This window comes from Heptranchias perlo, chromosome 8 (genome assembly GCF_035084215.1).
Source record: "Heptranchias perlo isolate sHepPer1 chromosome 8, sHepPer1.hap1, whole genome shotgun sequence".
Lineage (NCBI taxonomy): Eukaryota > Metazoa > Chordata > Chondrichthyes > Hexanchiformes > Hexanchidae > Heptranchias > Heptranchias perlo.
The window spans coordinates 67,317,493-67,344,201 of record NC_090332.1 but is presented as its reverse complement, the minus strand read 5'-3'; the positions used below and the strand labels follow the sequence as shown (position 1 = coordinate 67,344,201).

Here is a 26,709-nt window from a genome sequence, read left to right as displayed (position 1 = left end):
CAGGTCAGAGGCTGGGTATTCTGCGGCGAGTGACTCACCTCCTGACTCCCCAAAGCCTTTCCACCATCTACAAGGCACAAGTCAGGAGTGTGATGGAATACTCTCCACTTGCTTGGATGAGTGCAGCTCCAACAACACTCAAGAAGCTCGACACCATCCAAGATAAAGCAGCCCGCTTGATTGGCAGCCCATCCACAACCCTAAACATTCACTCCATTCACCACCGGCGCACAGTGGCTGCAGTGTGTACCATCCTCAGGATGCACTGCAGCAACTCGCCAAGGCTTCTTCCACAGCACCTCCCAAACCCACGACCTCTACCACCTAGAAGGACAAGAGCAGCAAGCACATGGGAACACCACCATCTGCACGTTCCCCTCCAAGTCACACACCATCCCGACTTGGAAATATATCACCGTTCCTTCATCGTCGCTGGGTCAAAATCCTGGAACTCCCTTCCTAACAGCACTGTGGGAGAACAGTCACCATGGACTGCAGCGGTTCAAGGCGGCGGCTCACCACCACCTTCGAGGGCAATTAGGGATGGGCAATAAATGCCGGCCTCGCCAGCGACGCCCACATCCCATGAACGAATAGAAAAATGAATAGTTTAAATTAATACTGTAGAATCCAATTTTAGGCCTATACAAAATTCAGAATGTTTAATACCAGGATTTAATAACTGCATATTACATGCATACAGTGTACATAATTTCTCAATTTAAACAATAAACAATTTAACCAAACAAAGGTAATCTTCTGTAGAAACACCATAGGAAGCATATAAAATTAAAACACAATTTGGTCTAGTCAGTTAAGTGCCAAAACTCCCAAAGATAAGATCACCAGTTTTGAGGATATGCACCACTCTTACAAATGAAACATCTCATAGAAGCAAGGTGTTCTACTAAGTAGGCAGAATTGGGCAGATATCAAGTAGCCCCAATAAATTAACAGCAGCAGCCACCATGAAAAATCTGACCAAAACCCTTCCTTCAGCTTATGGAGGTTGAGCTTGGGAGGTAGGGAAAACAAAATTTTGCTTTTCCTCCATTGTCCCCATCCCATAAAAGACCAGCTTTCCATTTTAATACAAATACTCTCAGCCTTTCCGTCTACAAACCTCTCTTCTTCCAGATGGGCAGATTAAAGTAACGGTGACTGCAGGTTTATGACCGCCACAAAATGCTGGTGACTTCTCATTTCCAGTATATACTTTGGCATAGTGAAGCACTAACCTGAAACAAATGAAAGAATGTGGTTAAAATTTCACTGAAGCCTTTTGAGCTTTACTTGTACAAGAGGATATAATAACTAGTTTAAAAAAAAAGCACGTCAAAATTTGGAGAACAGGCCTCATGACACGAAGACCACGCCAATTATTTTTGCTAAAATCATGGGCTAGGAATACTGCTGTTTTTATGATGTGCAAAGTTAGCACAGTTCATTCACTTTGCTAATTCTCTCTCCTTTGGAAGAGGTTAACTCCTTCCTGGGGTGCAGTTCCATGGGCACTAGTTCTCCAATACCATGCCCATATAGCCATTATTAATGAGTTAAGTCTTGACAGCAAGCATCGTCAGGCTATTTGGATACTGGTAGCATCACAGAAGTGTGTAATCCTGTCCCCACCACCCATGTCTCTCACACAGATCTTTAGCAAGCGCGTCGCATACATGTCGGAAGTGGGAAATTTAGTCCATTTGCTCAAGGTGTGCCGAGGCCAAGTTTAGCACCGCTTCTGCTGTCCCTGCTAAGATCAGCTCACAGCACAGACCTAATATTTAACTTGCGTTTCTTTAGTTTGAATAGCTCAGTTACTCACGGGATAAACTCGCTAAAAGCATTAGAGGGTTTAAAGTTGCCTTTCCAACAGTTTACCCAACTTCTCCATCAAAATGCCAACATTGCACATCAAAGCTATGTAGAAGATATAACATTGGGTGAAAATAACAGTGGTAGAAACCCCTGTTTTTTTCCCAAATTGTGACTTCTCGGATGTTCTACAGTGTACTGGTGGTTAAAGGGCGCGCAAGGAGCATACAAGGGGGGAGGGGCGCAAGGGAACGCACGCATTCATATGAGTAAACGACAGCAACACATAAAAAAGATGGAGAAAAACAAAAGTAAAGAGGGTGAAGGAAAAAGTGAGGAACTGGGAAGAAAAAAATCAAGAGGTAAAATTCAAGATTTCATTGGTAATGGTCCCTGGGTACATAAGAAATAGGAGTAGGAGTAGGTCATATAGCCCCTCAAGCCTGCTCCTGGTTTGTGGAGACCCAAAAAGGTAGTGAAAAGTAATCTCAACAAGTTACAATGATAAAGAAATCACTTTGGGAAGTGTAATTACCTCCAGTATAAGATTAAAATGCCATGAAAACTAGAAATCTTGGGACACAGCTCGCTGCATTTCTAGAAAATTTGAGAACTCACTGCACACAGCTCTCAATATACTAATATAAAATGCAGACTGTATTTCAGATGGTGTCGCAGCTGCATTCTTTCCTAAGTTATCTTTACAACTTTCATTTATATAGTGCGCTAACGTAGTCCCAAGGCACTTTTTAAAAAAAAAGTTTACTCTACTTCAGAACTGTGTTGGACACACACTTACACCTTTCATCATGAACTGTGCCGTCCCAGGCTGTCTGGCTCATCATTCATGACATCAAGATACCGTGAGCCTTTTTTTTTAAAGTTTCAAATACATTATAGTCTACATAGAAAACATGAGCGCGCTCTGCAGTGCTGTCTTCATTGCTCTGTCATACCAGTAAGAGATCAAATTCTGCATTCCAAATCTGCGCACACATACCAACTTCCATTAGCCAGGCTACTAGGATCACCTCCCTTGTAAGTGGTCTTCCCAATGCTGGAGAAACCAAGCGCTATGAAATTGGTGACCAGGTTCCCTAATTTCATCTAAAGTTGCATCACTGTAGTATTGCCAATGTTTTGGTGGAATGGCATTATGTCACCACTCATTTGTGCAGGGGTAGTGACTTGAGCAACTCAAATTTGCAAAGTGATTGATCAGGGAGATAACTGGCGTGGTGCCAAGTTAAAGGATTCCAAACCCTTGCTGCTCTTTGCACCACCCCATTCCCCCTCCCAATAATGCCAACAACCCAAACAGCAGTAATAACAGTGTACACAGAGACCTGTGTCTGAATATATCCACAACAAACATCTATGCATGCATTAATTTGCCTTGCATTTGGTCCAGTCAAAATGTTCAAGCAATTTTTTTCCCCCCATGTCAATTCCATTTTTATTTCCATTTCTATCTGTAGAATTAAAATAGTGGACCCAGAGGCCAGAGACAATTCTAAAGATTCCAGAGAAAGTTAAGAGTAATGGAAAATATGTTTATCTAATATATTGGGTTACTTGTAAATTATCACAGAACTGTGTTCAAAGATAAAATGCAGTTTAGATTAGGAAAATTGCAAAGCAATTACCTGAACTGAAATGTATCAAAATTACATTAGAAAATACAGGCTTCTAAAAAAAGTCAAACTATGACTAGCCCTATGTCCCTTTGTAGCTGAACATGCAACATCTTACAAGAAATTCATTGATACATTTACAAACATTCAATTATGGTAGCTCTCACTTGATTTTATCATGGCCTCAGATGGCTCACTATAAAGGATCTAATTATCAGAACTCAGGTTACAGTTGAAGTTTTACACTAACTGGTTTCAATGTAATCATAAGGTACAAGCAGCTCCAAAATTTAAAAAATATATTTTTATGTAAATATGTGCAGTCAATTGGAATTGTGAAGTCGTACTGCGTACCTGTCTTTACCAACCAGTTTTAAAGGATCTGTTGGCTGGCCGACATCAAATGCAGTAGATCCTTTCAATAAGCAGGCACTGCTGCCAGGTTTACATGCTGAGGTCTTATCTGAAGGAGCTGGTAATTAAATAGACAAATATACAGTTAAAAATTAGCAGAATTGAAAACTAGAGTTAGTGGTAATAGAGTGGGCCTTCTAAAGTGTCTCCATTTAAAAATGTATCTATGAAAGACAAGGGCCATCACCATCTCTAATGATATTATATAATCTCATTTCCTGAGGGACAGTAAGGGAGAAAATACCAGTGATGTCCCTGGTTACTGACAGCAATCACAAGTTGGTGGCTAAGTAAATGGGGTACACAAAGTTCATAAACTGTATGTAAGCTAGAGAAATTCATTAGCTGAAATGAAACATTAACTGACCTATATCTCTACAAATATTGATATATAATTCATCATCCTCAGGGGAATCGACCAAATAGCCTCCCAAGACCTTTATTAGTGGATTCAAATCACGTTTCTTCCCATCTTCATCAAACACATAACAGGGAACCTTAAAAAAAATGTACATTTTTAAGTAAAGGTTAATAAACATGTTCTTAAAGCTTAAAATAAGAATGTCTATGGAATACTTAGTGAACATGTGACAATTAGACCTGTAAACAAACATGCACAAGTATAAAAACTGGTAACAGTATACACAAACCACTGATTTGATGAATGCATGCTCCCAGCAACAAACCTCATCCATTGGCTGCGCATATCGAGAAATTGAGGGTGTAATTCGTGCATTCTTCCATCCATTAAAATTAATGGATGGAAAATGAGGGGAGCAAGTCTGCAATTTTATGATGTATGTTCCCTAAGAGGCACCTCCATATTTTAGCGAGGGGAAAAATTGGCCTTAATGTATTTTGAGCAAAACATTTTGGAATTTTCAAAACAGTTGTGCATAAAACATTTTTTTTTTTTTAAAAACGGCCTACTCACATTGATCATTTGGAACAGCCTGCTTCAAAAATCACACATGAAAAATATACTGGAAATCACCAATACCTAATGCAAACCAGATTTACAGATCACATGGCTTCAAAATGTCAGCAACGCCAACAGAATCAACTGAAGCCTGTTCATTAAGAACAATGAACAGCAAGTGGTCGGTCTAATGAAAGGAGTACGTTTTTCTGATTCGTCATATAAATGATCACAAGTATTTTATCCAACATTTCAAATGCTAAATGGAAAGCCATTACCAACAATCTTGTAATTTTACTTTATACAAGTGTGGTGACGTGTCAAAAAGATTAAATTTGAATGTGGCATTAATATTTCACTTAACTCATTCAATGAAGATGATTTCAAACATCTATGCTATGATGTTAACAGTTTAAAAGCGCAATTAACTACTGGTTGTTCACCCAAGGTGTCACTCACAGGCTGAGCAAGTAATGGGGTCAAAAGTCTGACAGGGCCACAAGGTTGGCTTTTTTAAAAACCAAAAGATAGGTTGGACGTGTCACTTAGGACCTCTACGGTTGGAGCAGGGAAAGCACACAGGCTAAGGTCTGAATGAACAGAGACTGCTGCTCAAGAGTAGAGCCCAGCCAGATCGCTCCAGGTCCGATTACATGGGAGAGCGTAGTGCAATGGTAGTGGAGCAGTGTAAGAGGAGGAGAAAGCAAAAGCAGAGCTGGAGCATAGGTGGGCCTCAGAGCAGAGTAGAGGCAAGCATTAGCGGTGCAGAGCAGGAAGAGGCTCTTAAAGTCAAAAGTCAGGTGCTTGTACATCAGTGTGCTGTAGATGCAGTTGCAGATTTGCATAAGCAATCTCTACATTATATTACTAGTGACATATGACCATCCACTCACTTCAGAAGTGACACCTTTTATAGCAAAATCAAATACCACTCAGTCTGAGCTTGAATGTGGTGTGTCGTAGGGGCTGTTAGTCAAATTATTGCTCCTGCAATGTGATTGAGCAAAAACTGTGTGGGGGAGGGAAGAAAAAAGGACAAGGTGGGATTTTCATCTCAACTGAGCGTGTTTCCCATACTGAGGGAAACACTCAGAGTTGAAACAGATGTGTTGCAGCCATCAGCCTGTGGGAGCTGCAAAGGTCCATTTGACAGTTTAATTGAATGGAAATAATTAGAAAAAAAGACAACCAATAAGGATAAGAATTGATGGACATGAACAAAAAATATCAAATGTATGGGTCTACATTTTTTACTTGTGTTGAAACAAAAGTACACAATGGAGAACAGTGGAATAGGGACAGAATATGGTGAACAGCTGAATCCACAATCTCTATCTCAAGTAAAGAAAAGTCAAACACTCAAGCTTGTAGTACTTGTCAGAGTTGCATAGATTCCACTCATGAGCAGGATCATTTCTATATTTAAACAGCCCTCACCACCTCCAGAATGTTTAATTCTCCATCTGTAAGACAAGTAGCCACTAAATCTGCAGGGACTGGAGCAGAATGAGACAGGACCAAGACAAATGGGCATTATTTTCAGCAGTAAGCCAATAACTGTCAAGGAAGATAAACAGTGACACTGTCCACCCAATTCTAAGAGCTGAAAGCTCTCAAGTTACAAGTATTCAACTTCTTAGTTTGGTAATGAAATCTGATCAATGCTGGAGCAAACAAGTTAGATGACTGGAAAAGCTGGTAGTGAAAATCCTTAAAAAAACTCAAATCCCTTTTTGGTACTGCTTGTAGCTTTAATGTTCTACAAAACCTGTATGTTCAAACTGCAGCTGTTTGCAGGATACGGAGAAACCTTTCTCAATGCTGGACTCTATATTCCAAAGCCACGCTGAGCAATGCACTTGAAGATAGTTTACACCATGGTGAAGTTTGCTCTTTACAACATCCAAGGGAGATGGCCAGGTTGTCAGTCCTGTAGAAGATCATGAGTGGAGCAGCACCACCATAAAAGTTACCAGCGCTAAACACTGAATTCCATTTTTAGGCCGGGAACACAGCTACTACAGTTGCACCTGGACATTCTGCATTAATTCAAAAGGTCCACTCAGAACACCAATTGCAAAACTTTCACATCATTTTGCTCCAAGTTAGCATCATGGCCTCATATGTATAACAGACTGGTTGATACCTGTACCACCACATATAGTCAAGTTTATTCCAATTGGGGAAAAGGGGGCAGGTGGAGAACAGGAGCTCCTGCTGCCGATAAGTATTCCGCACCCATGGAATGAGCTGGATATTCCACTCTGTTTCATGGAAGTGATTTAGGGGTCGATTTTCGGATGGCAGACGGGTGAGTTTGTGGCGGGGAGGCTGCTAAAATTTTGGATTCCAGGGGCGGGTCCGGAGCCCGGCTCCAACCCGCCCACTTCTGGGTTCCCCAATGACGCGCGCAGCCCCCACATGCGGGACTCCCACCGGCAATTAAAGCCAGCGGGATCCCACTTAAACCAATTAATTAGATCGTTCACAAACCTGATTGGGAGGATATTTTAGGAGGGGTGGGATTTTCATCTCAACTGAGCGTGTTTCCCATACTGAGGGAAACACTCCGAGTTGAAACAGATGTGTTGCAGCCATCAGCCTGTGGGAGCTGCAAAGGTCCATTTGACAGGTGGGGGTGGGAGGGGCCTCACTCATTGCAAGAGGCCACTCTCACTTTGGACAATGTTTGGCCTCCACCACCCTCCTAACACAAATTCACAAACTTGCAACCTCAACTCCGGCGTGCAGACACATTTACCTACCTTGCGGACCCCCTCAAACGTACATCTTCCGGATGAGGGCCGTCATAGCTGCAGTCATGACCTCATCGGAGGAAGAACAGCATCACCAACCTCGCCGTCCCCTCTGACACGTGGAGCTCCACAACACATCTACTTGCGCAGCAGGAGGGCGGGCAACCGCAGACAGATGCATCGCAGAAGGCACTACCCTCGCCACAGGATCTACAGACAGAGGCTCAGCTTCCTGGACCTCTGGAGGGGCAGTGCACACGGAGGCTCAGAGTCCATGACTACATGTTGAGTGACATCTGCAGCCTCCTTGATGCCGAGCTGCTCCTGGCTGGCCCGAGCACTATCTTCTTACCTGTCACTGTCAAAGTCACCACTGCCCTCAACAACTTCTCCTCAGCATCCTTCCAGGGTGCAACGGGGACATCGCCAGCATGTCTCAGTTGTCTGCACAAAAGAGCCCTGCAAATACACCTACACCCACTCTGCAGTGACACAATGGGTGGCATCAGGTGTGGGTCTTCATAGTGATCCAGAGGAAAGGGAATTATTGCACAAACCAGACAAGATTTGCAAAGACATGGCAGTAGTGGTGATAAATTTTAATGTGCTTGGCAAAACAAACAAAACTAAATGAAAAACATGACAATCTGTCATACACCCTTGTGCATCCCCTTTGTGCTCACAAAACCTTAGCCTTACGTTTACAGGAATCCCAACGTGGTGCTACCCCTGTGGCTTCAGCGGGGGTAGTGGCAGGTTGCTCTTGTCCACGTCCTGACCGATGAGATGCTTTGCACGGACGCCCTCTGGGTTTCGGTGCCCATGAGGGCCCCTCCAAAGAGGCACCTGTGCAGGGGCAGACTCGGCCACCTGGAGAGGAGGCAGCATTGCGGGTACTGGTTGAGAGGGGGCAACGGGTGAGACTCGTGAGCGCTTTAAGTGGCGTTCACACTTCCATGTCCTCTTTTGCCATCATCCCTCTCCTGGCCCAGTCCATCACTCCTTCCACCCTGCTCGACGACAGTTTGGAGGACTTATGTGAAGCCTTGGAAGGCCAGTTGTAATTTATCGGTCAGCCTGTTTAAGGCAGCAGAATGTTGCTCACCCTGAATCCGAGCCTGAATGGGCTCATTGTTGAGCCGTGCTTGAAGCTCGATGGAGGCTAGCCTGCCCTCCATCGCAGACATTCCCGCACCTACCCGCGACACTAAGAGATGCCTTCACGTCCCTGTGACAGTATTCCACTCGTGCAGGAGTTGGACTCCTCCATCCTCTGCGCGATTGTGGAGAGTGCGTGTGGCAACTGTTCCAGTACCTCGGCAATGTGCTGCTGCCCTCGATGACTCTCCTTTTCATGGCTGACCCCCAGGGTTCAGCATCTAGGTCCAGCTGAGCAGAGTCGAGTCTGGAGAAAAGTGCTCCCACCGACGCGAACTCTCCATGGCTGCCCCTGCCACCAGGGTCTGCTCGTGCTCACATGTGCGTAGTGACTCACCGCGTGCAAGCCCAACTAAGTGAGGACAGGGACCCACCAAGGTCTGTGTATCTGAGCTGGTGGATGGCTGGCTATCTCAGATGCGACGATGCCCCCTCAGAGGCCGGCAGGTCCTCTGAGGAATCGCCCTCCGCAGTCACGGCGGTCGCAGATGGCCCTGCAAGAGAACAGAGAGCAATATTAAGCATGTGGACAGATGTTTAGGTGCGGCATATGCCAAATGATGTTAGCACTCATGATAGCGAATGATCTTGAGTGTTAGATTTCTGTCACCAGCCCTTTGTGCGCTCCCAGTCTCGGCCTCCGCCATGGACAAGCACTCCAGTGTGCGGCTTATTTCTATTGCCTGCTGCTCCGCATCCATTAGGACCACCTGGTGTGGCGGGCCCCCTCCGGTCCTTGCCTTCTCCCGAGCATTCTGGCATGTCTTCTCCTATCAAGGCCAAACATAGAGAGGCGTGATTGAGTGATGGTTGCATAGTGACCCACTGCATGCATTGGTGTGGGTGGGGGTGACCATGAGGGAGATGCATGGGAGGGTGCGTTTGAGACATAGCCATGAGATTGTACAAGGATTGGGTTGCGTGGTAGTGTTCGAATGGGAACTGGGGCGGTGAGTAAGTGCAGGGAAGGTGAGGATGATGGTTAAGTGGATGTGAGGAGTGATGCGGGAGCGTTGTGGTGGCAGTGCAGATGGAGTTGTGTAGTAGTGGAGGTGATGTGGAAGACGGAGCGTGGGAGAATGCGTAACTATACTCACTTCGGCTGTCATTAAAGCGCTTCCTGCACTGGACCCAGGTTCGGCTGACATTGCTGCTGCTGACCTTCTCTGCTACCTCGAGCCAGGCCTTCTTGGTGGTAGAGGGAGGCTGCCACTTCCCATCAGATGGGAAAAACGTTTCCCTCCTATTCCTCACCCCATCGAGCAGCACCTGGAGTGAGGAGTCAGAAAACCTTGGTCCAGCCTTGCCTCTGGCCTGCTCCATTCTATTATTTTGGTTCTTTGATGCAGGAGAAGCATTGGAGGATTGGCCCTTTAAATAGGACTCCTCCTGCTGACAGCCTGTGATGTGGGTGCGCAGTGCGCCCGCTGCGCAGGTCTGCAACCAGAAACCTGGATGCATGTGTAAGTACATTCAATTAGGCTGCGATCGCGTGCGGAACACCCCAATTTCACTGGGCGTTACCCACGCGCCCTGTCGACCCCCCCGCTGCCAACCTGCCTCCCTCCTAATATCGGGCTCCTAGACTTTCATCAGCTCCAAGACTATTTCACACAGAATCAAAACTATGCGATTAGTACATGAACTAACACTTAAATAGGGGAACAGCGGAATACATACTCCCAAAATTCATGTACTGAGTAGGTAACTGAAAATAGTAATTTAATCCCCTTAATGGTTCACAAGTATTTAATAAAGTTATTTAAATACTGTTTTAGCAGCCAATCAGAAAAGAGATATGTTGGAGTACTGCAAGTGAAGACAAGAGGATTCCATGTAGAATCCAACAATGTTATAAGTGTAATCCATCATTTTGCAAATTCATCAAAGCATTTGTAATGTCTTTTGGTGAAGGGGGAGGGAACAAGAAGCAGCAATCAATCTAACAATAGACTAATCACACCTACAGTCCTGGTCACTCTTCAGCTACAGAACTGGAAGATAGTGTAAGCACCTCAGGAATATTTAAATAAAAATGTTTATATTTTTGAAAATATCTAGGATATACACCTGCAGGTATGCTGTTCCCTTTGGAAGGCTTCCACCAAGAGGCACACACCTGCAGGGGGAAAAGAACTCACCAGCAACAACCAAGTGTTCCTTCACTCCTAAAAGCTATCCAAACTAACTTTCACCCAAAGTCCCATGTTGAGATTCAGACATTCATTACACCACACGGTATGAACTTAAAATATCACAAATGGTATTTCATTCGCTCACAAACACTCAAAAAACATTGCTACCAACTTAAAATGGAACAGCAACACATTACGGTTAAAGCACGTGTACTTAAATGCCACTTGAGAAACATTTGGGAAAATACGTGGTTTACAGAATATACACGATGAGCAAAGTCCACTCTTCCTGCAGTCATTTTCTTCATTAATAATAGCCCCCTTGGGGATTTAAAATCAGATATTGATTGGTAACATAATTCTAAATCAAGCCAATGCAGGGCAGCTGCATTTACCTCTTTTACAGGGTTGAAGGTGCTCTTCCTACAAGCTACAAAACTCTTCCATTCGAAGTAGTGCACACATTCAGAAGTTGCCACAAGTTCAGGGGTACCCTGTTTAAACAATTAAAATGAATTAGGATCATCAGAATTATCCTAACGGCAGAATGAAGTTGAACAAAGCTGCTCCTGGGTAGCAGACAGTTTGATATACAAATTGGTATGAGCAAATATTAAACACAAATTGATGCAATACCAGCAAATGGGTAACAGCAAAAACCTTAAAACAGCTTTGGTTAAGCGAATGGAATATTCTCTAAAACTCCTCTTCACCTTTTAAAAACCTCCTCCAACCAAGCTTTCAGTCTCTCCCTCCATGGGCCGACATCCTTTTCCTCAACTATTCCTAGTTATTATCTATTCTCTTGCTGTTAAGTACCCTGGGACATTTCTTATGTTAAAGGCACTATAAAAATTTAAGTTGCTATTATTGAGATCAAATCATTTGCTTCAGGACATGTAGTCAAGACAAATATTGCAATTTTTAACCATTTTCCAAAGGTCGGTCAGTACAGGGAGGAGAACATTTCAGTACAAGTCAATACAGTGAGAGTTAGGTTCAGACTAGTATTCCCTATTGTTAGGGTGATCTTTTCCATCTTCTCCAGACAAACCATTCTAATGGCCTCTGCATGATGTTAGCAATTTAGCTCCAAATACAGGCAGTTTTGTGCTGTTTTTTCAGACCCATTAGCAATTGGGTTGAGAATGCCCAAACTAATTTCATGTCAGACCATTACATCCAGATGATGTTTAACCTATCTTTTTTGGCTGAACTGACTGTGACCTCAGTCCCTGTTGGTTGAGCAGACTGCACAATCTCCTCCGATTGGTCATTAAAAACAGAAGCTCAAAATTTGCACTTCACTTTACACCAATTTTAAATTGGAGACTAGGATAATAAAGATTAAGTTCTGTTTAAAGTTTATTTCTAAACTTTGCTACTCATTAGCTGATATTTGGCTCAGTATGTGCATCTGGGCAGCATGAAGTCCTGTGCCAATCCAATATTAAACAAAAAAAAAATCAGCTTTTCATCTGTTCATAGAAACTTCAAATCGGCCCCGACTGAAAACCCTAGCAACTTGATTCTCGTGTCTGAGACAAAATTTTGCAAGCAAGAAAATGGCTGAAGCTATACAGAGCTTCACATGCATAAAACAATTCCTCGTAAGCAGCACATGATGTTCTAGAATGCCTGCCAGAAATGCATAAAATCTGCCATGTGAATCCTGCTTTGGTTTTACTTCAACATGACTTCAAAAGATTTAACTCAGTGGTACTCTGTCAACAATGTTCACAGACCACTTTTGTGATCAACAGCCTCTAGACTTCACCTGAAAAATCAGGAACGCAGAATTTGGCAGCAAGAGAGATTAAAATTGCCTTGCCATTGTGAAAGCTACTCCAGTATAACAACTTATATTTATAACATAGTAAAACATCCCAAGGCGCTTCACAGGATCGATTTTCAAACAAAACGATACACCAAGCCACAGAAATATTAGGACAGGTTGGTCAAAGAGATATGTTTTAAGGAACGTCTTAAAAGGAGAGAGTGGTAGAGAGGAAGAGGGGGGTTTGGGGAGGGAATTAGAGAGCTTAGGGCCTAGGCAGTCGAAGGCAAGGCCACCAATGGTGGAGCGATTAAAATCAGGGATATGCAAGAGGCAAGAATTGGAAAAGCACAGAAATCTGAGGGTTGCAGGAGATTACAGAGATAGGGAGGGGTGAGGCCACGGAGGGATTTGAAAACAAGGATGAGAATTTTTTTTAAAAAAACAAGGCCTTCCCGGACTGGGAGCCAATGTAGATCAGTGAACACGGGAGATGGGTGAACGGGACTTGGAGAGAGTTAGGATACGAGCAGCAGAATTTTGGATGAGCTCAAGTTTATGGAGGGTGGAAGATGGGAGGCCAGCCAGGGGAGCATTGGAATAGTCAAGTCTAGAGGTAACAAAGGCATGAATGAGGGTTTCAGCAGATGAGCTGAGGCAGAGGCGGAGACAGGCGATGTTACGGAGGTGGAAGAAGGCAGTCTTGGTGATTGAGCAGATATGTGGTCTGAAGCTCATCTCAGGGTCAAATGGGATGCTAAGTTTAGTTGGAGGAAATTTTTGCTCATCCAGTACTGGATGTCAGACAAGCATTTTGTCAAATCAGACAGTGGGGGGGGGGGGGGGGGGGGGGGGGGTCGAGGTAGGTGATGGTGATGGACGATGATGGTATAGAAACAAAGATGGACACAATTTGAAGTCAGCTCTGACCACTTCTAAAAATACATTCACATGACACAATTGACATCTTTAAAAAAACAGGTTATCTTCACACAAGTCACACCCTCAACAACCTACTTAAATGTTGACCTAAGCTGCAAACTGCTATGCAGCAGTCATATGATGACAGAGCAAACTACGCACTCACCAAGGTTTTCCCACATAAGAAATTGATGCTGCTTTGGACGGTCTGAAGGGAGTTTTGCTCTGAACACCTCTGGGTCGTGTTGTACTCAAAGTGATGCACCCCCCCACTCCTTAGTGCAAAATCACCTATATGAAACAATAGACAAGTTAATCAAATTAATTCAGTACTTATGATCATATAGTTATTTTGTTAAATTTGCATTCACGCAACACCTTCAACGCTGAAAAAACTTTCCACGGTGCTTCAGAGGCGTAAGGAAAAAATGAATGCCGAGCTAATGAAGATATGGAGGGCTGATCAAAAGCTTGGTTGAAGAGGTGGGTTTTAAGGAAGGTCTTAAGGAGGAGAGATAGGCGGAGAGGCTAGCAGGGTTTGGGAGGGAATTGCAGTGCATGCAGCTTTGATTGCGGAAGGCACGGCCGGCAATGGAGGGGACAATAGACAAAAGACAAGCACTGAAAAATTAGATTACCGATCTTGGAAGCGCCCTAGCTGTTCTTTAATGAAGGGTAAAATAGTGAAGCTAGCTAACCCAATTAGGAAAGTCTTTTGACTGCAGACCCCTTTTATCAATTTTTTACAGTTGCAGCCTGATGATCTTCCTTTCCTGTGTCCTATAAGATGCCTTCTATGTCTTTTCATTAGGTAACCAACGCAAGGTTCAGCAAAGGGGCCACCCATGTCTTAGGTCCCTTCCAACTGGAACGGCTGGTTTGTGTGCACCAGAAGGACGTTTTCTAAAGACAGCCTTAAGGTACATGTGCGTGTTGATATCAAATCTTTTTAGCTTCATCAGGCTTCATCTACTACCTGGATAGAAATCATTGTACTATGGGGACAAAGGGGTTTTGTTTACTGCTCATACAGCTCAAGATTAAAACAAAAAGCTCAAGTTCACATTAAAGAACCAAAAGAACTGAGTGGAGAAATAGCACCTTTAATAGATATAAAAGAAATACATATGGTAGAAAACATAGATCATCTCAAGGTCATGCAGTTTTAGTCTGAAATCTTTTAATAGGATAGGCAGACTATAATCAAGGTAACAGTAGACCAGTTGGTCAGTCAGTAGGATCCATAATCCAAGATAAAATTAATGAGCATTTAGAAATACATGAGTTAATCAAGGGCAGGCAGCACAGATTTGGTAAAAGCAAGTCGTGTTTGACAAATGTAAGAGTTTTCTTTTTGAAGAATGTCCAATTGGATAAAGGAAATATTGTTGTAGTGCATATGGATTTTCAGAAAGCATTCAGTGAGGTCTCACAAAAATTCAGAGGTTATGGTACAAGAGGAAATTTAGCAGCACAGATAAGTTGGTTGACACACCTGAAATAAAGTAAATAGGTGTTGCTCAGACTGGAGAAGGGTTGGAGGTGGTGGTGTACCCCAGGGCTCAATGGTGGGTTCACTTTTGCTCTTGGCATATATTAGACTGTTTGGACCTGGGCATAGGAAGCACAATCTCAATTTGCCAATACAAAAGTAGGGGGTTTGGCCAACAGCAAGGAGGGCTGAAGACTTCAGAAAGATAAACAGGTTAGCAGAACGGACAGACAGATGGAAAATGCAGGTTAATGTGGATGTGTAAGGTAATATATTTTGAGAGAAAGGAACGAAGGAGTATACACAATGGAAAGATGCTGAAGGATGTGGTTGAACAGTGACCCTGGGGTTCAAATACATAATTCCCTAACAGTACAAGTGCAGGTAAATAAAGCCATAAAGATTGACAGCTTTTGGGTCTTATAAATAGAGGAAGAGCGTCTAAAGAGTATAATAGTGATAAATTTCTACAAAATATTGGCTAGGCCAGTTGAAGTACTGTATGCAGTTTTGGGTGTCTCATTGTAAACAGGACTTTAAAGCCATACAGCTCAATTGTATGGAGGATTAAAGATGGGAGGCTGGTCAGGAGAGCATTGGAAGCAGAGAAGATACAGCGCTATGGGGAAGAGAGTAGGGCTGTGGGATTCATTTTCGATTGATCTAGCAAGGAGCCAGCATGACCTCCTGGGCTGTAAACTTTTATTATTTGGTCCCACAATTTCCAGTGTGCTTTGGAACCTAATTTTACAATATTACAAGAACACTATTGTAAATTATGCCAATCTGCCAAGTTACAAAACAAGGAAGCGTGGAATGACAAACAGTAGTTTAGTAATCAAGCACACTCTTTCCACAAACTAATTTATTCTACCAGTTCTCCCCCACTTACGTAATCTCCGAAGAGAAAGTTCATTCTTTCTTATCAAAATAAACCAAGCAAAACTCTATAGTTCATCAATCTCCACATAAACCCCTACATTGCCACCATAACCCTGGCTAACTGTTTTACACAGATCACACTTCACAGCAGCAAATGAACCAGACATTATGTTCCACAGATCATCTCCATTTATATTTATCTCAGAAGCTGAGTTAAATGCAATCAACTGCTTCTATTAGGATCTGTTCCACACATCCACTGCTCTGAGGTTGAGGGATAGACATCTTCTGGTGTCTCTCAACCAAAATCTAATTTTATTCGTCCTCCAGTCCTATGCACAACAGTCCAAAATAAAATAACCTTAAAATGAACATTACCTAGTCCTCACAGCTTTTTAAAAGACCTGGATCATTTTCTCCAATTAAAATGTCAGCTCCACAATTCTATTTACAATGCAAAATCTAAATTCTGGCTCAAATTCCCAGAATCATGCTTCTGGCTGTTCTGAATCCTTACCAATGTCCTTCTGAAGGGAGAGTGACCAAAATCACATTCAACATTGTCAATATAGCCTCAATGATCTATACAAGGTATACCTTTCAACGAAGGGAAAAGCTCTATGAATCCCAGTACAGGATTAGAAAGCTCAGTAGATCATCTAATATTCCAAGCGGTCTCTGAACCTCATCTCCACCATAACAAAAAAGGAAAATGTACAAGGGTTTTATGCACACACAAACACACAAGGAGCAGTGCTCACCAGCCACCCATTGCTAGCGTGATTTTCAATTATCTAAAACAGACAAGATAGCTCTTTGTAATTAAAATGTGAATGGTGCTACAACAGGCTTACTAGAGTTTGTGGATTTCTTTTTAAAAAGTATCTTTTTTGGCATGGGTTTGCACCAGCTGCTTGTATATGACAGTTACTGCCACCCTTCCCCATGTCAAACCATTTCTACCTGGCTACTTTTGATAGGCAATTGGCAGGAAAGATACAAGGAAATATAATTCAGTTGTTGTAATAACTGAATATCTGATTTGGCACAGCCTTGGGAGACTGGACCTACCAAAAGAATAAGGGTTAAACTGCAGTGTGCTGCAAGGCAATAATGCGTTGAGGTTTAGGCAATGCTGTTTAAACAGTATGAGCTTCCTTCTTAATTGATGTTCTTCAATTTCCTGCTGTGATAACCTATACACAGTCAGGAGAGTGTGGTCCTGGGAGTCCTCAACATTGACTCCGAACCCCATGAAATCTCATGGCATCAGGTCAAATATGGGCAAGGAAACCTCCTGCTGATTACCACCTATCACCCTCCCATAGCTGATGAATCAATACTCCTCCATGTTGAGCACAACTTGGAGGAAGCACTAAGGGTAGCAAGGGCACATAATGTACTCTGGGTGGGAGACTTAAAATGTCCGTCACCAAGAGTGGCCCACTACTGACCGAGCCCTGAAGGACATAGCTGCCAGACTGGACCAGCGGCAGGTGGTGAGCGAACCAGCACGAGGGAAAAACTTACTTGGCCTCGTCCTCATCAATCTACCTGTCGCAGTTGCATCGGTCTATGACAGTACTGGTAGGAGTGACCACCGCACAACCCTTGGAGACGAAGTCCCGTCTTCACACTGAGAACACCATCCAACAAGTTGCGTGGCACTACCACCATGCTAAATGGGATAGATTCAGAACAGATCTAGCAGCTCAAAACTGGGTAGCCATGAGGCGCTGTGGGCCATCAGCAGCAGCAGATTTGTATTCCAGCACAATCTGTAACCTCAAGGCCCGGCATATTCCTCACTCTACCATTACAAACAAGCCAGGGGATCAACCCTGGTTCAATGAGGAGTGTAGAAGAGCATGTCAGGAGCAACACCAGGCCAACTAAAAATGAGACGCCAACCTGGTGAAGCTACAACTCAGGACTACATGCATGCTAAACAGTGGAAGCAACATGCTATAGACAGAGCTAAGCGATTCCACAACCAACGGATCAGATCAAAGCTCTACAATCCTGCCACATCCAGTTGTGAATGGCGGTGGACAATTAAACAACTAACAGGAGGAGGAGGCTCTCAACATCCCCATCCTCAATGATGGCAGGGTCCAGCACATGAGTGCAAAAGACAAGGCTGAAGCGCTTGCAACCATCTTCAGCCAGAAGTGTAGGGTAGATGATCCAGCTCAGCCTCCTCCCGATATCCCCACCATTACAGAAGCCAGTCTTCAGCCAATTCGATTCACTCCACGTGATATCAAGAAACAGTTGAGTGCACTGGATACAACAAAGGCTATGGGCCCAGACAACATCCCGGCTGTAGTGAAGGCTTGTGCCCCAGAAGTGGCCGTGCCTCTAGCCAAACTCTTCCAGTACAGCTACAATACTGGCATCTACCCAACAATGTGGAAAATTGCCCAAGTACATTCCGTCCACAAAAAGCAGGACAAATCCAATCCAGCCAATTACTGCCCAATCAGTTTACTCTCAATCCATCAGCAAAGTGATGGACGGTGCCGTTGACATTGCTATCAAGCGGCACTTACTCACCAATAACCTGCTCACTGATGCTCAGTTTGGGTTCTGCCAGGACCACTTGGCTCCAGACCTCATTACAGCCTTGGTCCAAACTAGCTGAATTCCAGGAGGTGAGAGTAACTGCCCTTGACATCAAAGTAGCATTTGACAGTGTGGGGCACCAAGGAGCCCTAGTGAAACCAAAGTCAATGGGAATAAGGGGAAAAATTCTCCAGTGGCTGGAGTCATACAGAGCATAAAGGAAGATGGTAATGGTTGTTGGAGGCCAATCATCTCAGCCCCAGGACATTGCAGCAGGAGTTCGTCAGGGCAGTATCCTAGGCCAACCATCTTCAGCTACTTCATCAACGACCTTCCCTCCATAAGGTCAGAAATGGGAGCGTTCAGTTCTGTTTGCAACCCCTCAGATAATGAAGCAGTCCGTGCCTACATGCAGCAAGACCTGGACAACATCCAGTTGGTAAGCGGCAAGTAACATTCGCGCCAGACAAGTACCAGGTAATGACCATCAACAAGAGAGTGTCTAACCACCTCCCCATGACATTCAACGGCATTACCATCGCCAAATCCCCCGTCAACATCTTGGGGGTCACCATTGACCAGAAACTTAACTGGACCAGGCACAAATACTGTGGCTACAAGAGCAGGTCAGAAGCTGGGTATTCTGTGGCAAGTGACTCACCTCCTGACTCCCCAAAGCCTTTCCACCATCTACAAGGCACAAGTCAGGAGTGTGATGGAATACTCTCCACTTGCCTGGATGAGTGCAGCTCGAACACCACAAGAAGCTCAACACCATCCATGACAAAGCATGATTGATACCCCATCCACCACCCTAAACATTCACTCCCTTCACCACCCGCGTACTGTGGCTGCAGTGTGTACCATCCACAGGATGCACTGCAGCAACTCATCAAGGCTTCTTCGACAGCACCTCCCAACCCGCGACCTCTACCACCTAGAAGGACAAGAGCAGCAGCTACATGGGAACACCACCACCTGCACGTTCCCCTCCAAGTCACACACTATCCTGACTTGGAAATATATCGCTGTTCCTTCATCGTCGCTGGGTCAAAATCCTGGAACTCCCTACCAACAGCACTGAGAGAACCTTCACCACACAGACTTCAGCGGTTCAAAGCGGCAGTTCACCACCACCTTCTCGAGGGCAATTATGGATGGGCAAAAATGCTGGCCTTGCCAGCGATGCCCACATCCCATGAATGAATAAAAAAAATTACAAAGTAGGAACACATCTACACAGCTCCATAGAAATCAGAAAAACATTTAAATTTACAGTTCAGCAAGTTTACACGATGTTTTCAACATTGCAAAAACTAGTGACCTGGAAGAGTCCAAATATAAATGTTCCAAGCTCTTTCAAAAACTGCCAGTTGGGGAAATTGCTGCAAATGCAGATCCTACCACTTTGCAAACAAACATGTTCGTACAATGGCACAAAAGAAGTCAGGTCATTCCACATTTTCCGTTTAAGTATTCCCTATAAACCAGGTTTTCAGATTGCCTATTAAAAATTTATAATTACAATTTTTTTCATAGCCACATACAGCTAATATCAAGAACGTTTGTACAAAGTATCTGAAATGAGCTCAAATCATAACTTCTGAATAGGTGACATCATGGTTACCCTTAGTTCTATAGTATTTCCACTCACTTAAATATTAAAAGGAATGATGCATTAGGCAGAAACCACATGAGACAATTGAACATTTATTCATTTGACAGCTGAAACCAAAAGCTTAGGCATCCAACAAATTTTCTATTACAGCTGATCTGTAGGACTTCCTGTGCAGTACCACTGCTAGCACCTGAAGCAAAGCTGACTATATTACAAGGAATCACCTTCATACCATTTCTACCTGTTGCAGATCCAGAGATATGAAATTGAAAATAATAAATTCTCTACACACTTGGAATTTAAGTCTACATCTCTAACAATAAGCAACACAGAATTTACAACAGGATGCAGACGTTACTAAGTTTGTAACCAACTCTGCTGCTTGTGGTAAGCTGCACTTCCTTTCTTTTAAAATGAGACACCAACAATTCTGAGTTTCACTCAGCTTCAAAAGCTGACTTTTTCCAGTAAAGTGAGAAATTTAACACTTCATATTCAAAACTTTGGTTAGCAGTGCACAAAAGTCAATTCATGGTACTGCATGGGGAAATTACAGGGATGGGTAAGCATGCTGGGTGACATCAGAGAGACTCCTACTTGTGCACATTTTCTTCGTTTACACCAGGCCTCCAAATGTTGAGTCAGGTGTTGATTGTGAAGTACTTGCTTTGGGGGGGGGGGGGGGCACGGCGGGTGGAGAGGAGGAACAGAAAAACGGAAAAAAAGTGTACTCGAGTCCAGGGTGAAGTCACCATCTTCTAACACTGAAGATATGTACCAGCCCTTCCCATCAAGTCACCCCCAACAGTATAGCACAGCCTTCAACTCAACACGAGTAATGTCACAGGAGATGGCTAACTAAACAGGGATACAAATTTCCTGTAGTATTGCACAAAGTCAGAGAAAGTGCAGCTTTATAGGGACAGGAACTTTCTGCCATGTAAAACATGTGCTAGCATCTTCCTGCTCAAGTGTTGTCCTTTCAAGGCAACAAAGATCATTGCTATTAAGTACTGTGTAAATTCATACAGGTCAACTAAGTGTTTCTTTATACTTTGAATCTGACAACATGCGACTGGAGACTCATACGTCGTGTCACACTCCATTGCGGATGTAAAATAATTTTAAATTCCATGCTGGGTCCTTCTGACCTAGAGCCAGAAGCTACATGCACCAGGAGGTTACAACTAGCTACAGTTGCCTAGATTTGCCTACAGGGAATATTTTAAAAAGGGACAGACCAGGTCTAACAAAGCTCCACCTCAGCAATTAACCAGCATAACTGTGCTCTGGAGCCTAGACTACATGAGCAAAGCCACAGGAGTGCGACTAGTTTTACTGAAAAGCAGATAAAAGCATCCGTGAGACTCTGGGAATCTAAGCTACCTATATTTAGAAGTGGATTTCAGATCAAGATATCTTTCTTTCATGTGGTCATTCTCCTTTTCTCAAGATAACCTAGTACTTGACAATACCTCCAGAAACAAAGTTCACAGATTCCCAGAATCAGATTTGCACCTTCATCTACTTTTCAATAAAAATTAGTGGTTCATACTCAAGACATTCAGAATCCAGGAATTTCATTGCCTTCACATCCAAATAGCTATTCAACCTATTTTAGCTCATCCGTGCAGAAGAAACCTAAAGTCCCCATCACAAGATCCAAATGCGAGAGATTTCTGGGTTTTCTATTGAGTGCTGTGCCCAGAACTCCATTCTGCATGTCGATAATTCTTTGCATCAAGAACTTCTTGGTGTCCTAAATTTGCTTTCAATTAGATTGAAAATGTACCAACTTGTCCTGTGACTGCTTAATTTGAAATGTGTTCTAGATTCAACTTTTATATATATGTTATACATATATAGGCACCTCTAGGTCAACTCTTTGCAAGGCTGAAAAGCCCAAGTTTCTGTTGTCTTTTCTCATCAAACTCACCCCTCTCATAGATCAGACTTGTGGCTCTTCCTACAACTGCCTCCAGGGCATGAATTCTTTGTATCTCAGAGGCCAACAGTACTCAACATATGGTCTGACCATAACACATGTAAGGAATCTTACAACACCAGGTTATAGTCCAACAGTTTTATTTGAAAAATCACAAGCTTTCGGAGCTTACCTCCTTCGTCAGGTGAGTGAGGGGCATTAGTTCCTCCAACTTGTACTCTATTGTTTTGACTATATAGCTCAATGTGCTCTTTGTTTTGTTGACTTGAAAGGTTAATTGGCATTTCTGTAGGTCTTTCAGATTCCCTTTTAGCTATTTTGACACCATTCATGAAGCGTTAATGTCACCCAATTTTTCTTCCTACATGGTGTATTTCAGATTTGTCAGTACTAAATTTCATCTGGCATCATTCTGTCCATTTACATACTGAATGGCCAGAGAGAAAACACTTGCCCCTTTTCACTCAAACAACATGGCAATGAATTATGGCCAATCTAGTCAGTCTCTTGGGTAACAGGTTCAACTGTAAATGCTGTCCTGAGCAACTGCATTGGCATTTCTCAGCTTAAAAAGCATCGCTCTTATTTGATAGTGTATAAGTAGAATTAAATGTTCTGTGTTTGAATCGATTTCTCCAAACCCACTTTGTATTATGTCCCATAAAACTGGGAACACAATCACTTTATGCACATACACATCAACACTTAATTTCAATGCTCATAAGATAAATAGACATGTTGAAAATGTACTTTAAAAATACAGGTACACAATACATAGTCTTTCACTCACCTACTGACTGGTTGGTTTTTTGTGATGAATTGTAAATGCAGATGGCACTCAAACTCCCACAGTTTAAAGGAGTACATAGGCTTATTTTGTAATTTATTCCCTTCTCAGAATCTATCGCCTCCCAAGTATACCTGAAGGAAAGAAAATAATGTCAATTGCACACAAAAAAAGCAAGTTCCAAGTACAATTTCCCCCTTTCATATCAGGTTCTCCTACATTTAAAAGGTTAGAAAGCAAATTGGAAACTGAAGTACAGAAGATGTTTTAAATTAAATCAACATGATTACAGCAAAAGGTCAATCACACAAGTTTAACTTTCTGGTGTCAGCTTGGCTCATTGGTAGCACTCATCCCAAACAGAAAGTTGTGGATTCAAGTCCCATTCCAGGACGTAAACACATAATCTAGACTACCATTTTAGTGCAGTAATGGGGGAGTGCTGCTTTGTTAAGAGTTGCCATCCTTTAGATGAGACATTAAATCAAGGCCTGTCTGCCTGTTCAGGTGGATGTAAAAGATTCCATGGCACTTTTTCCAAAGCGCAAGGAGTTCTCGGTGTCCTAGATTCATCCCTCAACCAATATCACCAAAAACAGATCAACTGGTCATTCATCTCATTTACTGCTTATGGGACTGGTAATAAAGCTGCTGTAGTGCCAGCCCATAATGAAATCTCCCCAACTCTAGATTCCAGTTATAGCCTTGCACATGTCTAATTCCAGAAGACTGCAATGCCAGTCTAACTTCCTTACATATGCAACTTCAAATCATGATATAGATTGAAAGATGCAGCTTCATTAGGGAGCCCTGTCAGACCTCAGTAAACCAAAATACCTTAGTGCAAATGCAACAAGATAGAAGAACAATTTTCAAAAAAACAAGTTAAAAAGTTACCCTCAAATGTAAAATTCTTTTTTTCTACTCAATTCCAACTTCCTCATTTTATCCTTTCGAGAAAACAACTCATCTTTAAATATAGTGAAAGCTGTAAATTACCGACACCTTCGGGCCTGGTATCAGCTGTTTTTTTTTTGCAGGTGTCCTTATTTTCAAGCCAGTCATTGTACATACTGTAAAAATGTTCCCAATAATCTTGAAGAATCAGCTGAGATAATCAGCACCTAATCAGCTGCAACAATGCTAAGAATTCCCCTCCCTACACACCATTCAACTCTGCTCACTTAACAGTTTTGCCATCTAAATTCCCGTTTCATTTCAAAACGCTCTCACTTGGAGCAGAGTGTAACTTCAGTAATGAACTGCATCTCAGTTCTACTTACCAGCATTGGGACGGTCACAGGGCAAAAAAGGGGGGAAAATGTAATAACAGGTTGTGCTTCCAACTGAAGCTTCCAAAGGCAAGTCTTAGAACAGATTGAGAACATTTGGGAGAGAAAACACAATAGGTCATTTATAGGAGTGAAACTGCAGTTTTCTGGTTCAATGAGTCTGCAGGAAGACTGACTGATAGCTGGGACTCACAGGCCTGTCCATCACTCTGTAGGGTAGCAGAGAGACAGAGACCTGGGACAGCCATCCACCGTCACTCCCCAATGCCAAAGTTCCTTAAAGAAACAGATCCACCACCACCAGAAGCTGAGAGAAAGACGATGGCAGCAGAGTCAGGGGAGATGTAGCTGCCAGCAGCCGCTGAAAGATTGTATGGACATGTCGTTGGGTCATGCGTTTTCCTTGTTTCGGGAGGCTGTTGAGGTCAGCGCATGCAGGTTAGTGTGAGGCTGCAGCAGGTTTTATGAAAAAGGCTTTTGTCGAAACGGGAATTCTTTACCCAGCATCTATAGCGGCAGAGAAACCGCTCTACCCCTGGGATAGAGCTGTGCAAGCATTCAATCCCAAAAACAGAGCAGTTTCTCTGCTGCCATGGATGCCGGGTAGAGCTCCCCATTCCACAAAACCCACTGCCTCCTCCCGATGACCTGCATGCAATGACCTCACGAAAGTGATGGCCCCAAGAGAATTTGGGGGCAGAAAGCAAGCAAGCTGTAAGGTGAAGCTAAGTTAGGTGGCACAGTAAATAGTATAGATGGGAGCGGAAAGTTGCAAAGGGACATTGATAGATTAAGTGAGTGGGCAAAACTGTGGCAGATGGAGTTCAATGTGGGAAAGTGTGAGGTCATCTACTTTGGACCCAAGAAAGATAGATCAGAGTATTTTCTAAATGGTGAAAAGCTAGGAACTGTGGAGCAGCAGAGAGATTTAGGGGTCCAAGTTACAGAAATCACTAAAAGCTAGTGGACAGGTACAAAAAAATAATTTAAAAGGCTAATGGAATGTTGGCCTTTATCTCAAGAGGGCAGGAATACAAAGGGGTGGAAGTTATGTTACAGCTGTACAGAGCTCTGGTTAGACCCCATCTGGAGTACTGTGTTCAGTTCTAGGCATTACACCACAGGAAGAATATACTGGTCTTGGAGGGGGTGCAGCGTAGATTCACCAGAATGATACTGGGGCTAAAAGGGTTTGGTTGCACAGATTAAGCTTGTATTCCCTTGAATATAGAAGATTAAGGGGGTGATCTAATTAAGGTGTTTAAGATGATTAAAGGATTTGATAGGGTAGATAGAGAGAAACTATTTCCTCTGGTGAATGCCCAGAACAAGGGGGCATAACCTTAACCCTAAAATTAGAGCTAGGCCGTTCAGGAGTGATGTCACAAAGGATAGTTGAAATCTGAAACACTCTTCCCCCAAAAAGCTGATACGGCTAGGTCAATTCAAAATTTCAAAACCGAAGTTGATAGATTTTTGTTAGGCAAGGGTATTAAAAGTTAAGGGAACCAAGGCAGGTTGATGGAGTTGAGATACAGATCAACCATGATCTAAATGAATGGCGGAACAGGCTCAAGGGGCTGAATGGCCTACTCCTGTTCCTATGATCCAGACTCAAAGTTCCAGATACAGCAGCTTTGCAACAGGCTGTGTCCTGTGTTTTAAGTTGTAAAAGGGCTTGGTGCACTGAAGGCTGTCCATACTTCGTAATTTGCAAGTGTCCGTGGTTTCAGAATGTCACTTATATATATTTTACCATGCACGTTATTTGGGTTCTCATTAAGTGTCCGTTCTTTGGGCGTGTCAGTTTATACAGGTTTTACTGTAGTTCCATAGGCAGTAGCTCTCTAATACTTCATTCACTTGGCAATTCTTCATGAGAGCCAGGTGACTTTAGGGGACTTTGACAGTACAGCATGACAGCTAGCTCCAATCCCATCCTCACCCAATGCCCACACATACACTACCAACAAAGGTCACTTTTATTTTTGACTACTTAGTCTGCGGCTGAGGTTAACTGTGCACCCCGGCCATCATGTCCTATGTAGTTTTAAAAGCAGTCAACAATATTGTAATGGAATAAAAGAACAGTTAAACAATCTTCCTCATGCAACACAAAGAATACAGCATATGGTTTTTAGAATAATTTAGAAACACTTCAATTACTCCTGTAACACCTGGGTTAAATTGGATTATTACAACAAATAACAGGGCACAATGTCCATGCAAGCTAGTAGTAACTAGTTTGTAATACTCAAGGTTGCAGATTTCAGAACTTAGTGAAAATGTCTGTGGTAAAATACAAATATTTCACACTCCTGATTCGCCTGTTCTTTCTCCCTTTCCCATCTCTTGCATCTCTAATTTCTCTTGTAGCACTTTTTCACTCTTTCTATTCCCATACACACTGTACAGCAGTAAAGAAAGAACTTGTATTTATATGGCACCTTTCATGACCTCAGGATGTCCCAAGGCACTTTATAGCCAATTAGGTACTTTATGAAGCGTAATCACCGTCGTAATGTAGGAAACGTGGCAGCCATTTGCATACAGCAGGTTCCCACAAACAGCAATGTGATAACCAGATAAATTGTTTTAG

General features: G+C 43.0%; 1 protein-coding gene across 1 annotated transcript in view; it reads right to left on the bottom strand.

The window, feature by feature from the left end:
- igf2r (insulin-like growth factor 2 receptor) overlaps positions 1-26,709 on the bottom strand; it is a 176,450-nt gene that overhangs the window by 129,918 nt on the left and 19,823 nt on the right. Inside the window, exons 2-7 of the mRNA XM_067989229.1 lie at positions 22,822-22,952; positions 13,696-13,820; positions 11,227-11,325; positions 4,231-4,360; positions 3,804-3,921; positions 1,124-1,238 (exon numbers count right to left, since the gene is read on the bottom strand). Of these exons, the coding sequence (XP_067845330.1) occupies positions 1,124-1,238; positions 3,804-3,921; positions 4,231-4,360; positions 11,227-11,325; positions 13,696-13,820; positions 22,822-22,952 (718 nt within the window). The remainder of the gene's footprint in view (positions 1-1,123; positions 1,239-3,803; positions 3,922-4,230; positions 4,361-11,226; positions 11,326-13,695; positions 13,821-22,821; positions 22,953-26,709) is intronic.